Source organism: Vanacampus margaritifer, chromosome 6, assembly GCF_051991255.1.
Source record: "Vanacampus margaritifer isolate UIUO_Vmar chromosome 6, RoL_Vmar_1.0, whole genome shotgun sequence".
NCBI lineage: Eukaryota > Metazoa > Chordata > Actinopteri > Syngnathiformes > Syngnathidae > Vanacampus > Vanacampus margaritifer.
This window is the reverse complement of record NC_135437.1, coordinates 1,607,501-1,622,500: the sequence shown is the minus strand read 5'-3', so window position 1 is coordinate 1,622,500 and position 15,000 is coordinate 1,607,501. Positions and strand designations below refer to the sequence as shown.

The window sequence follows — 15,000 nt, the reverse complement described above, 5'->3', positions numbered from 1 at the left end:
TATATATACATATATATGCACATACATATATATATATATATACATATATATGCACATACATATATATATATATATACATATATATGCACATACATATATATATATATACATATATATGCACATACATATATATATACATATATATGCACATACATATATATATACATATATATGCACATACATATATATATATACATACATATGCACATACATATATATATACATATATATGCACATACATATATATATACATACATATGCGCATACATATATATATACATATATATGCGCATACATATATACATACATATATATGCGCATACATATATACACATATATATATGCGCATACATATATACACATATATATGCGCATACATATATACACATATATATGCGCATACATATATACACATACATATACGCATACATATACACATATATATATACACACATACACATACATACATACACATACATACATATACACATACATACATACACATACATACATATACATATATACACATACATACATATACATATATACAGTACATACATATACATATATACACATACATACATATACATATATACACATACATACATATACATATATACAGTACATACATACATATATACATACATACACATACATACATACATACATACATACATACACATATATATATAAATATGCATATACATAAATATGCATATACATACATATGCATATACATAAATATGCATATACATACATATACATATGCATATACATACATATATACATATGCATATACATACATATATACATATGCATATACATACATATATACATATGCATATACATACATATATATACATATGCATATACATACATATATACATATGCATATACATACATATATATACATATGCATATACATACATATATATATATATATATATATATATATATATATATATATATACATATGCATATACATACATGTACATATACATACATACATATATATACAGATGCATATACATACATGTACATATACATACATACATATATATACAGATGCATATACATACGTACATATATATACAGATGCATATATATACTGTACATATGCATATACATACATATATATACATATGCATATACATACATATATATACATATGCATATACATACATACATACGCATATACATACATATATACATACATATACAAACATATGCATATACATACAAACATATGCATATACATACAAACATATGCATATACATACATACATATGCATATACATACATATGCATATACATATACATACATATGCATATACATATACATACATATGCATATACATATACATACATACGCATATACATACATATGCATATACATACATATGCATATACATACATATGCATATACATACATATGCATATACATACATATGCATATACATATGCATATACATACATATGCATATACATACTAATGCACATACATACGCATATACATACGCATATACATATGCATTTACATATGCATATACATATGCATTTACATATGCATATACATACTAATGCATATACATACATATGCATATACATACATATGCATATACATACATATGCATATACATACTAATGCATATACATACACATGCATATACATACATATACATACACATGCATATACATACATATACATACACATGCATATACATATACATGCATATACATATGCATATGCATATATACGCATATGCATATATCCGCATACGCATATACACATACATACATATATATACACATACATACATACATACATACACATACATACATACATACATACATACATACATACATGTACATACATACATGTATATATATGTATGTATATATATGTATATGTATATATGTATATATATATATATGTGTATATACATTTATACAATTTGGTTTACAACCCTACATCGACTGCTTTACCAGAAGCCTTGATATCTTTAGATGCAGAAAAAGCGTTTGACAGAGTTGAGTGGGATTACCTATTTTTTACTTTGGGGAGGTTCAAAAAATTTGAGTCATGGGTTAAAGGTTATACGCTCATCCACAGGCTGCAGTTAGGGCTAATGGCATTACTTCTGAATATTTTCAACTCCATCGTTGCACGAGGCAGGGTTGCCCATTGAGCCCTTTTTTGTTTGCCATTGCAATGGAAACTTTGTCCATTGCTTTACGGGATGACCCTGGTATCTGGGGCATAAGTAGGTATGGGGTCGAGCTAACGGTGGCACTATATGCTGATGATCTCTTGCTGCTCGTGTCTGATCTTTCTAACTCTATACCTGCAGCCCTTTCTGACTTAGAGGCTTTTGGAAAAATATCGGGTTACAAATTGAATCTTGAAAAAACTGAAGTGTTTGCAGTTAATAAGAAGGCGAGGTTTCCAATTTAAGGTCTCCATTTCCAGATTTATCTTGGTGTATACATTGCAGACACATTAACTAGTCTGTATAAGAGAAATTTCAAGATCAATTTCAAGATCAATACTGTGAAAATGAATGTTCTTCCACGTTTTTTTTTTTATATCTCTTTCAAAGTTTTCTTATTTTGGATTTTATTTGGGGTAAGAAACCTCCTAGGGTGCGGCTTCAAGTGTTACAGAGGCCCAAGGCATCGGGTGGAATGGAAACTTGACTTATTGGGTCCGGGATGAGGATTCTGGGAGTGGACCACCATGGCTGGTTATGGAAATCAACTATGTTCGTCCGGTGTCCGTGAAGGCTTTATTATATTCTCCTCTGAAGTCATCTTTCTCTAGCTATTCTAAAAATGCAATAATATCCTCTTTGAAAATGTGGGCACAATTTAGATGGCACTTTGGCTTGCAATCGCTTTCTGTTGGAGCGCCACTTGCATCAAATCACACATTCCCTCCATCCTTATTGGATAACAGTTTTACCTTTTCAGGATTTGTATGTTGACTATATTTGCTTCTTTTCAACAATTGGTAAACAAATTCTCGCTTCCCAAGGCACAATTTTTTAGGTACCTCCAGGCACGACACTTTGTTTCGCAGCTCATTCTTAGGATTTCCAGCTCTCCCAGATTCCTCAAATATTAAGTTTTTGAAACCTCTTAATTCAATGAAGAGGGCAATCTTGCTTATTTATATGAACATTTGCTCCCCCTACGTGTTGAGGGCTGTGTGGGAGACAGATTTGGGGGGAACTGTTTCAGATGAGGTTTGGAGGGAGGTTTTAAATAGGGTGCACAAGTCCTCAATTTGCGCAAGACATTGTTTTATGCAATGTCCTATCTTACATAGAGCTTATTACACCAAGGTTCGGCTTGCAAAGATGTTTGATACAGTATCTTCTTTATGTAATTGAAGTTAACATGGCGGAGCGAACTACTTACATACTGTATGTTTTGGGGCTGCTCCTCTTTGTATAATTTCTGGTGTGATATATTCAACACATTATCCAATGTTGCTGAGAGAAAGATTGATCCGGACGCCCTGACAGCTCTTTTCGGAGTGTTCCCTTCTAGTTCTGACCTTTCATCTGAGATGAGAAATATGATTGCATTCACGACGTTGCTTGCCAGGAGATTGATTCTGTTGAGGGGGAAGTGGCCAGCTCCACCTACCTACACTGACTGGGTCAGGGAAGTTCTTCATTATCTGAAATTGAAAATGATTAGACTAACTTTATCAAAAAGGCATTGTCATTTGACAAGGTATGGACACTCTTTTTGTCTTTTGTTAACACTGCAAATTGTCAGATTTTGCCTCAGTAAGTAAGGCTTTTCAGTTCATTTTAATTTTAATTTTGATTGTTTATTCATGCATACATTTTCTTTATTAATGGCCAGATGTGCATTTGATTTGTCTGAAATCCGTATTTTATGACTGGTATTAAACTTTCATATGTCCTGGTTTGCCTGGAGTAAGTGGCGGTGGGTGATCTAGGATGGGGAATGGTTTGGTTGTTTGACTATTTAGTTATTTCTCATCTGTTGAGAATACTGTTGGAGATTGGCATTTTTTTCTATGTGAAAACTCAATAAAAAGAAAGTTAAAAAAAAAAAAAAAAAAGAATAGGGAAGAAATTCTCTAGTTTTATTTCAGTAAACTATTTATATTGCACTTATCTCATGAATAGATCTAAGAAAAATATTGGCTGATTATAGTTTATAGGCTATTTTTTATTTAAGATATATATTTCTTGTTTAACTGTGCACCTTGCAGAGATTTAGTTTAAAAACGAACAAGAACGCAGTAAGTTTGTACCTTTTGTAAAAAATATAATTTTCGCATCAGGGAAGCAGCTAAGTCAGGCTGGCGACTTATCATTTAAGACTCAATCGCAGAAGAAGAAAGCAACTTTACACAAAAAAACTTTTTTTACTTTTAAATTGAAGTTTAGATTGTGTTTTAAAAGGAACCCCAACTAATGACAAGTTTGCTCTATATTATTTATGAGATTCAATTTTCTAAAATCATTTCCAGATTAACACATTTTGTCGAAACTTTATCTGGACGTTATGTCGCAACACATTCAGTGCGTAGTGACGTAGAATGGCGGCTGGCTCTCTGCCGAGCAATGTCAAACCCTTATCAGGGATGAAAATGGGTCAGGGGTGAAAAGGCTGAGAAACACAAACACTTTGACAAAGAGATGGCGGATTTAAATGTTCAAAATTATACTGCGTCCAAAACTGAACAGCACCAATTTTTGGTACTTTTTTTCTGTTGTTTGTGGTAATAAATGTTAATTTATCTAATAATAAAATGATAATTTTATAAAAGAACATTCACTTTAACAGTAATTTTTCATTAAATAAAATCGGACAAATAGTAAAACATCCTGAATTTAAAACACATGAGCCAGAGAGGGTGGAGTAAAATAAAAAAAAAAATAAAAATTTAAATCAAGGTATAACATGAATAAAGTCTTGACCCTCAAAAAGAGGTCTCTGCACTTGTGGGGACCACCAAAATATCCCCACAATTTCAAGTCGGTCCCCACAATCATAGTTAAACCTGGAAAAACATGCGTGTATGGGCCCCACAATGTAGCAAAGACAAAAGCACACACACAAGAACAAGAACGTGCCTGCCGCACATACATGAATTTGAACCCAACTTGGAGTAAAGTCTTTTAAAATAAATAAATAAAATAATTTTTAAGATATATCACACACCCCTAGTAAAACAATCGCGATTATTATTTGGGGGTCATTGTGCTGATTTTGAGCAATGGAAGTATGCTGACTCACCTATCTTAACACAGCCTTTGTCTGTCATCAGAAGATTAGACACCTTTAGATCCCTGTGAAAATACAACACTGTAAGAAAATCTGACAGAGGTGGGAGTAAGTCATTGTTTTGCAAGTCACAAGTAAGTCTTAAGTCTTTTCCCTCAAGTCCCGAGTTAAGTCCCAAGTCAAGACTGACAAGTCCCGAATCAAGTGCCAAGCCAAGACTGACAAGTCCCAAGTCAAGTGCCAAGTCAAGACTGACAAAGTCTCAAGCAATTCACAAGTCCTACACTTTGAGTTTCAAGTCCTTTCGAGTCATTTTAACATCGATGATATTATTTCGGGTGACCATCAACGTAGGAGTCAGGGACTCAGGGAGTGAACCCAGAGTGGTGCAACAGATTGCCGTGTATGCAATGTGTTACCAGTGAGTTTACAGTCTCATTAAGTACGCAGGTAGCAACGATAATTAGCCGATAAACAAGTGACATGAGCTTACTTACCATTCTTTGTGTAACTTCAGATGTTGAATGAAGTTTAAAGTTGTTGCTTCTCCGTCAATGATCTAATCTTGGACATACTGGACACATTCATTTTTTGTTGACCACCTCATAGTTTTTGTACCCAAACAAATAGCGGTGCAACGGATCACAAAAGTCACGGATCGGATTGGTAAAAAAATGTTTTAAATCGAATGAAATCAGATAAATAGAACTTTGTCTGTTTATTTTATAAAATGCTATTGCCCATTTAATTGTAATGTATATATATATATATATATATATCATAAACTCAAAATGTCTAATATGGCCGTTAGGATTTAGGAACACAACATTAAGTGTAATATATAAGGCAAGATACATGATTATTTTATACATGGTCCATGTATAAAATAACAAGGTATCCTGTCTTACATTATATAGCACTTGTAATGTACTTGATGTTGTGTTCCTAAAATCCAAATGGCTATATTGGACATTTTGAATGTTTTTTTGTTTTATAAAAATAACTATAAATGAAGACGGCAAAGATCTATTTATTTACTTTTAATAATTAAAAAAAAAAACATCTAAGTGCAATTTAAAGCACATTCCCTTCATTTAAGCAGGGAGAGGGCATTACAAATTAGCATAGGTCCACAATATTGAAAACAATAAGAAAAGCAAGCGAGCCAAGCAACAGCTGTCAAACTACTGTTGCTAGCCACTGGCATCAACAGTCAAAGGATCTCGTTTGGCTTGTCGGCTGTCAAATGCAAGCCAAAATGTCAAAGGGAAGCAGCCAATCTAGCGTTCACGCCAACATACAGGCAGACTTCAAAGTAAAATCAGCCAATGCTGTTGCATTGGTGTCAATGCTAAACAAACAATATGGTCAGCTTTATTTAGAATATTGCCTTAGTGTAGGCGCCGTGTGTTTGCGGCTTGCCTGACATGTCTGAATGACAGCGCTGTCAGCCCAACTCGCACATGTACACACGCGCTCAGTGAAGCACACACACCAAGACGGTGGAACTTAATCGTTAACATACATTTTAATCTTTTTGTTTTGGTGGAAGCAAGTCTTTTCAAGTCAAAGGGCTCAAGTCCAACTGAAGTCAAGTCATTGTTGTTAAAGTCAGTGGAGTTGCAAGTCTTTTAACATTTTGTCAAGTCGAGCCTAAAGTTGTCAAATTCATGACTTGAGTCTGACTCCAAGTCACATGACTCGGGTCCACACCTCTGCAATCTGAAACTTTCATTAGCACACACTTGCAACAATCAAACAATGTAATGAACACTTTGCTTGATCCAAGTAGACATCGACACCTCTCACGACGAGTGATGCACCGAATATTTGGCCACCGAATTTTTTGGGCCGAAAATGGCAAAAATATGGATTTTCGGCATTCGGCCACAATATAATTCAAGCCGAAATAATATGGCCGAAAGAGGATGTTGCGGTGACGCAGGCAAAAAAACAAACAAAAAAAAAACACTACAAACAAGCAAGTGTTTGTTTGAATTAAACACCAAACACGGGAGTGAGTGTCCGTTTTGCTGCTCGCTGGCGCTTGGTAAACTATGTCGAAAAAGAGAGCGCTGCCGAGTACTGCACTACAGGTAAGCCACTGTTTCTCCTGCAGCGCCTTCCATTTTTTCTTTGATGAGAGCCCCTCGAGCGCTTCCACTTTTTCACTTGCATTCTGGTGGCCGTGCTAAATACTATAGCTAATGTTAGCACTATTGCTATCAACAGTTTTAAACAAGTAAACACTTACCACTATCTCCGGGATACTACAGACCTGTACAGGACGCCGTGTGTGACTTTGCAGTCCATTCCCAAAGCCCATTGGCTAGTGCTAAGAAATATATCTATTTTTAAACGTTGGTGAATATGCGAATGTGCAGATTTTTAGTGCGCCACACCGTGTCCCGCTCCAAATAGCCTACAAATGCGTTATCCGCACCGCACTCATCCGTGCCCGCCGGTGCAAAGTACTGTACATTGACTATAAAGTGCAATTGCACCGCCAGAAAATGCTCAGGTGCTCACCCCACATTTGGTGTTTAATGTACCATTCGCCAACATGTCTCTGATGTCTGTGGTGTGGACGCATTTCAATTTTTATTGTGCTTTGTTAAAATGCCCGTGCTAAATAGGCCTAAATATTTTATAATAATATTATAATAAATGCAATGATGATAAAAAATTGGCATAATTTTTTTTAGCCATTTCTGTTTTGGGCCAAGCATTTCTCATTTTCGGTTTTGGCCCAAAAATGTCATTTCGGTGCATCCCTACTCACGACAGCTCCTGGCAGTCTATCTGACCATTAAATCTAGATCAGCAAATGAACAAAATAAATGCAACTTCTCATGTTGAATAAATTTAATAGATAGATGAACTTTATGGTCTGTTTTTTTAAGGGCTTACAAATGTATTACAGAACATTTATTTTTGCTGAAATCTTGTCCCCCCCATATTATTGAATGAATATGACCCACAACAACAGGTTGTAAAAATTATGTTTTCAAATAACATTGAACCTTATAAACAAACACATATACTGAATGTGTACAATGACTTGACTCATTATCTGCCACTGACAGCAATGTAAGTCAAAGATCCATTTTAACTGGACTGGCAGTGAATGAGTTAATAGTCTTTGAATTCTTTTTTTTTTTTTAAGGCCATAAAGTACTGTCTTATGAGTCATGACTAAATCTCCATCAATAAAACAATGGCTGTCAATAATGGACAATATACTGGACGTGGATCGTCTTATACATAAACTGAAACTGAAGAAAAACGTTCGTAAAAATGGGGTAGATACCACGGACTTCAAACTTCCGTAAGTCACACACCTATGCTGTTTCCTAAAATGCATCTCAGAGTGCTTCGGAGAACTGAGACACGTTGCACACTCGCACTAATCAACGGGAACGTGCAACATCGTAACAGTAACCGGAAACAGCGTAGGTGTGTGACTTACGGAAGTCCGAAGTCCCGCCGCCTCGGTGGCATATACCCCCATTGGGGAAAATGGCTGACATTCATGGAAAAATAGTTTATTCATGGAACACAACATTAACACAAGTATCTTTTTCTTTTCTATTTGTTGTTTTGCTCCTATCATTCATACAGAAAAATAACAGTGCTTTGGAGAACATACAGTGCATGGCTATTATGCTGCAGTCACACCAAAAGCGGGGGGAGTTGTTTCGGCGGCGCATTTGCATTGTAGTTAATGTATTTTGCGCGGACCGGCACAAGAGTGCGTGGGACGGCGCGGAGGATGCGTTTGGAGCGCTGTGAAAATCCGCACACACGCATAGTCGCCAAAGTTGAAATTTTTTTAAAAAGCCAATCGGCTTCAAGTACGGGCTACGTCACACACCGCGTTATAAATGCAACAGCACAGCCAACTGGGATCGTGAGCAAGGAAGTAGCATTCAAGAGTGCTGGTAAGTGTATTTAACTTGTTGTTGAAATGTACCAAGGTAGCAGTAGTGTTTATCATCCATGCCAAAGGTATCTAGCGCAACTGCCAGCCGCTGGGTTGCCACAAAAAAAAGCGGAAGTGCTAAAATACGTACCTCAGAAAAGGCGCTGCTGGAGAAAATAGTGCCCCGGCTGTATAGTCCCGGGAAAGAAGTGGAAGTAGTCGGTGGTGCTCTCTTTTGTCGACTCGCTTAAGTGCTCTACAGTAGTTGTTCACCAAAGGACACACCTTCTCCTCCGGTGTGCACGAATGAGCAGCATGCGTCTCAAAAAACTGCGGTAAACCGCTAGCGAAGGAAGTGTTCCAGATCGCAGTCACGCTTTTGGTATGAATGTAGCATTAAGCTCTGAGTTGAAGTCACATGAGCCCCGTTTCCACTTCGGGTAAAGGGAGGCACTTACACAGGAACCGTCCTCTCAGCCTGCCTGCTTGTGGCTGTGTCTCCACTGCGGAGTACGACCCATTTTGCGACATCACGGGTTTCAATTGACACGTCGTGCGACGGTTTCTCCCGTGACATCACCCAAGCACGGCGCCGAAAATCACAACGAGGAAAGAGAAAAACTTCAGGCGGTTGCCTTTTTTTCTGCTATTTATTTTTGTGTACTTGCCGTGGATGGACGGTTAGCGTGAGAGGAGGCGGCGCCTATTTAAAGAATTTGAAAAGGCTGACTTGCAACGTCACAAGTTTCTCCCGTGACATCACCCAAGCACGGCGCATCAAAAATCTAAACACAAACCAGGAAAGAGGAAAACTTGTGGTGGTTGCCGTTTTTTTCTGTGTTTTATTTATGTGTATTTGGCATGGATGGATGGTTTTAGTGAGAGGAGACGGCGTCTAGATGAAGAATTTGAAAAGGCGAAGAGTAGAGTGGAACGAAAATAGGCAAAGGATTATTAGGAAAATTTTGTTGGAAGAGACTTAAGCCGAGAATGCATCATCGTCGTGCATCGTAAGATAATTTTTATGCTAAATAATTTTTTGCCAATCAGGGCCAGTGGAGTACCTACCCTCGAGTAGGACCTCCGCTCGTCCCCCTAAGTTCCTGTAAATGTGGCCCGGTTGAGAAGGCTCCTGCAGTGGAGACGCGCACATAGGAGGGCTGGCCTCGTAAATTTACCCCGAAGTTCCTGCGGTGGAAACGGGCCTATGGTCATAGGGCACTTTGACTGGACACAAAGATTTGCTCTCTGTTAAACCAGGTGTCTTTCAATAGTGTGATTTTGTTTACAAAGAGAAACAACCAAGTCTAATCTTGTGGAGTAAAAATAAGATAAAATGGGCTTTTTCTTTTTTTGAAGAGGGAAGTGAAACACATTGACCTGTGAATGATGAAATTGTGATGGAGATAGCGCAACCCTCTCAACAATTGCAGTATGATACATTTCACCTGAAAAAAATGGAAGGAAAAGAATTACAACTGCAGTATGCCACATATCAACACATCTCTTCTGAAAATAAAAGGGTATTGTTTTTAACAAAAAATGTGCAGTTTTGTCATTTTTTGGTACTGATTTGAGAACCGTTTAAGCACCGGAAACGTTTTAAAAGTATATCGTATCGGATAAAACCAAACGATACCCAACCCTAATTACAAAAGCATTTTTTCATTTGATTACTGTTTATTAACCAGTGATTGGTGGTTATTTCATACTTTGTATTTGTAGTGATTGAAAAAAAGGGGGGATTGATGTTGTTTCTACAACTGGGTGTCAGTAATGCCTAACGCATAGAGTTCCATGCGAGCTTGACGTTAAGGTTAGGTTTGAAAAAAAAGTGGGCATTCCCATTGACGGAAGGTCTGTCCGTCCGACAATGAGGGATGCCATGGCAGACGCCCATTTCGCTGAAGGAATGACGAATGACGGCTTGACATTACAATGCCGTTCGGCTTGAAATATTGACGGATTGACGATGACGGAAGGGTGTCCCTGTTGACGACTGTCGAATGAGGGATGCTCAAAATTCAATGGCGCGCTTACCTCTGAGTGTTTGACCTGTGTCATTATTAAGTAACGTGATCCACAACGTGATGAAACTTTGGGTAAGGTACGGTAAACAAAGTCACTAGTTAAACCAGTACACCAATGTCGTAGTCTCTGCTGATTGTGTACATAGTAGAAGTGGGACTTTAAAGTGTTCATAACAATAAATTAATTACAAAAGAATTATTGCATTAAAAAATTAACACATTTTAATCTTTAATGTGTGGTGTTGCCACATCATGCAACGGCGATTCATTAAAAAACAGTTGTCAGACCTGCACTGGAAGTGTGCAATGGAGGCTGCATAATCCAGTTGATACCGTTTTGTACCTGTAATGGAAAAGTGGCTTTTAACTAGGGCTGGGGAAAAAAAGTTAGCTTGGGAGCACTTTGGGATACAGCCGGAGGAGCTGGTTGGGGAGAGGGAAGTCTGGGCTTCCCTGCTAAAGCTGCTAACCCCCACTACCCGACCCCGGATAAACCGACTTTAAAAAAAGATAGACTGAAAATGTCTGTCTCGAAGCTACGCCATGTTTCTACACAGATCCTTTTTGCAGACGCACACAGTGGAAAGGATGTTATTGCAGATACTAAGAGGCAGCTCCACTTTTTACTTGTGGACTATAGTTGAGTTGAAGCATCATCTGTAAGTGACTTTAAAGACACTATTACATATGCAATGTAAATATAATGATGTACGTGTGAACTAAATAGTGTTTGTTTACCTTAAATGTAATCGCTATCGTGCAAATGCTAATCACGATTGCTAAGCATTTAGCATAGGATTGTAAATATTTTTGAATTTTTTGTAACTTTATGTTCTAACTTCTTTCCATTTAACACATTTGTGACTCCAGTTGATTATTTTGTGTGTGTTGATTTATTGGTTCAAATGACCAAAGTTGAACTATTTACTGGATGCCAGAAAGATCGAGTACTCAACTGTGGAGCTTTTTCTGCTGAATGGTCTGATCTATTCAAAATGGTCTTTACTCTTATACTGTCTTGGCCTAGTCCATGTGAAAATGTGTGACCTGGTGGTCTTAACTGGTTTCAACTGGGTAAGTACGCCAGAGTGCAGATAGATAGAAAGACGCCAAGCCAGGACAGGTCACAACGACAACGGCCTAGCTCAAGTCACCTATCAAATCAGTAAAAGAACACACCACTAATTCATTTTTACCAACTAATTTTTCAGTATTGGATTAGGAATTGTGTATAAAGAATAAAAGTGCAAATGTCTCTGGCATCTTATTCCCTGAATTTTCTTTTGAACCGATTAAGTATCAAAATAAAAACGTACCGTTATCCTGGTTACTTGACCGTGATGACGTATCCGGTCCATAAACTACGGGGGGGATTAAGGTCTGAGATTTTGATTTTTTAATTGTAGGCACAGCAGAAACTTTGATCAATGCATTCTATAATAGGTTTTAGAGTAGTTTGATGATGAGAAAAATAATCTGAATTGCTTATGTACCTCAAATTTTACATAATTAAAAAATAAGGTTGGCCCTTTTGGGTATTCAATGTTGAGAAGCTATTACAGTGAGGTTCTGTCTTACCTGAGCTTCAGAGAATGGTGTCTGAATGTTCTCCAGCAGACTAGCCAAGTCCTGCTCACAATAGCTCATCACCAGAAACAGACTAAACATAAAACCACAAAAATAAGGCAGAAACATTTTTTTTTAAAGGGTGTTACTTGAGTTTATGGCTTACTATGATTCAAAACGCTATCTAACTTGATAAATTATTCAATTTCATTTTATTCATTAACCTTAAAAACTTGACAAATTTGTGCTCCTAACCAGTGTACAGATTTGAAGGCATCCCATCGCTGAGGTTACAGCCTGGTACACCATATGTGTCAGTGATAATGGTTTGTGCTTCTGAGGTTCATTCTTGTGTTTGGTTTAAATGCAGATTAAAACACTGTAATGCTTGTAAATGTATTTCATGAAAAATAAAATACTGTGGAACACTGAAGTCAAAGGTTAAAGTAGTGGTTTTAGAATTTTACAAGACTTTTACCAGAATTTGTGGGTCAATTATTCTCCTTAATTAGCAAGATTACATTAAAGCCCATATCCCACTGGGTGGCAAACATTTGTGATGCTAGCCTAACCCTTTCTTATCTCAAGGAAATTTGGAAAAAAAATTAAAATATCCTTGCGACGAGAAAAAAACATTTGGCCAATTATGGCCAATTTTAGACAAACGTCAAACGTTTACAGTACATAAGGTTTAGCAAACAGTGCGACCTTGGATGAACTCTGACAAACACTGACGTGAAATTGAAATTCGCTAGCATCGCAAATGTTTGCTAACCTTGCTCTGCAAGATGAATTCTCCAGTATTTTTGAGTTCACAAACTCCTGAGAATCAATCTTTCACCAAACCTGCTGATTTTTTTACAGATCTGAACCAGTTTTTTTGGACCAATCACAAAGCCACATTGTGTTTGGGGGCGGGATATGCAGCTGTGATGAAAGTGCCGAAGTCGTGGGAAACAAACAAATCTAACATGACACCGGTGGATGAATGCATGTACGCTGCAATTAATTGTGTCCAGAATTAATCAGTTTCCTTTTTGAAGAAGAACAACGAGAGGCGCTTTGTGCATTTTTATCTGGTAAAGATGTTTGTTGTTCATGCTTTTTTTTTCTCTACTACGACGACATTCACATCCGTTGCCGTGATTGGTCAAAACAAAAGTTTGGTAGACGTGCACAAGTTGGTGCTTATCGTTTAGATGTCAGCGAGTACTTACAATCGTCGGGAGGGGAGCTTCAGGGCTAAAATCGGGCTAATTCTCCTGCCGTGTGAACCCGGCTTTTTAGTGGCCCTTAAACTGTTCACAATGGGTACTCCTTGCAAGCCTCTGGCCAATTGTTTTCAAACTGGCTTTGTGCTTGCATTTCCCACCCTCTGTCTGCGAATGTGTTGTCATGCACACAGCGTGTACATGAAGAAAGAAGTGTGCATTTTAATTTTTTTGCGATTCAAAATAAAATGTTCTGCATTGAGCAGCTTTAAGCGTCTTCCTATGTTTCTGACTTGACATAATATTTTTTATTTAAGCAAAGGAATGACTGTTAGAAGGCAGTACAGTATTACATTCTAATACTATAAATAAGAATAGAATTAGTGAACAGAATACCGTGAACTTAACTGCAATACAGTGAGACTTACTGAAATACAGTGATCTTTAACATAATATTGCAATAAATACCATAATGTAACAGCAATACTGTGATAAAACCAAACCTTGAGCTTTGGATATCGTTACAGCAGGTTTGCCTGATGAAAATATAATTTCGGCCTGCGATAAAATTGTTTGGGAAAAATCTGAACTTGTCTACACATAACTGGGGTTTTTGCAAACAGGAGCTATTTTTTCTGCGGCCACACACACACGTACCTCCAAAAACTTTCGCCATTGTTTGTCACCTGCTCGGTGTCAGACGCAAAATCACACGGCTCCACGTTGGACGAGATCGAAGTACTGGGCGAGTGAGCAGAGTTGTCCAAGTCGTTTGTTTCTATGCAAGATGGCATTGTGGTAGAGGCGGGGTCCCCCTGTAGCACGCCGGGAGCTCCAGACTTAGCAGGGGGAATGCATAAAAGTGTGCTGGGCACAAAGCACCTCTTCGGGCTGGCCGCAGTGCAGCCTCGGTGCAGGCACCAGCCTCTGGTCTCCACACTTAGTGGGGGGAATGCATCAGAGAGGGCTCCTGTGTCCGTTATCCACTGCCAGGGTAGCT

The 15,000-nt window shown here is 37.5% G+C and overlaps 1 protein-coding gene across 6 annotated transcripts in view; it reads right to left on the bottom strand.

Moving 5' to 3' along the window:
* Positions 1 to 15,000, bottom strand: part of cdk10 (cyclin dependent kinase 10) — a 59,703-nt gene that overhangs the window by 42,413 nt on the left and 2,290 nt on the right. For 2 of the 6 annotated variants that reach the window (XM_077567529.1, XM_077567525.1), the window contains exons 5-8: positions 12,802 to 12,883; positions 12,540 to 12,584; positions 10,574 to 10,641; positions 5,284 to 5,336 (exon numbers count right to left, since the gene is read on the bottom strand). In XM_077567529.1, the coding sequence (XP_077423655.1) occupies positions 5,284 to 5,336; positions 10,574 to 10,641; positions 12,540 to 12,584; positions 12,802 to 12,883 (248 nt within the window). Of the gene's footprint in view, positions 1 to 5,283; positions 5,337 to 10,573; positions 10,642 to 12,539; positions 12,585 to 12,801; positions 12,884 to 14,657 lie in introns of all 6 variants that reach the window. The other 4 variants (XM_077567528.1, XM_077567530.1, XM_077567526.1 and 1 more) reach the window with 4 other exon arrangements.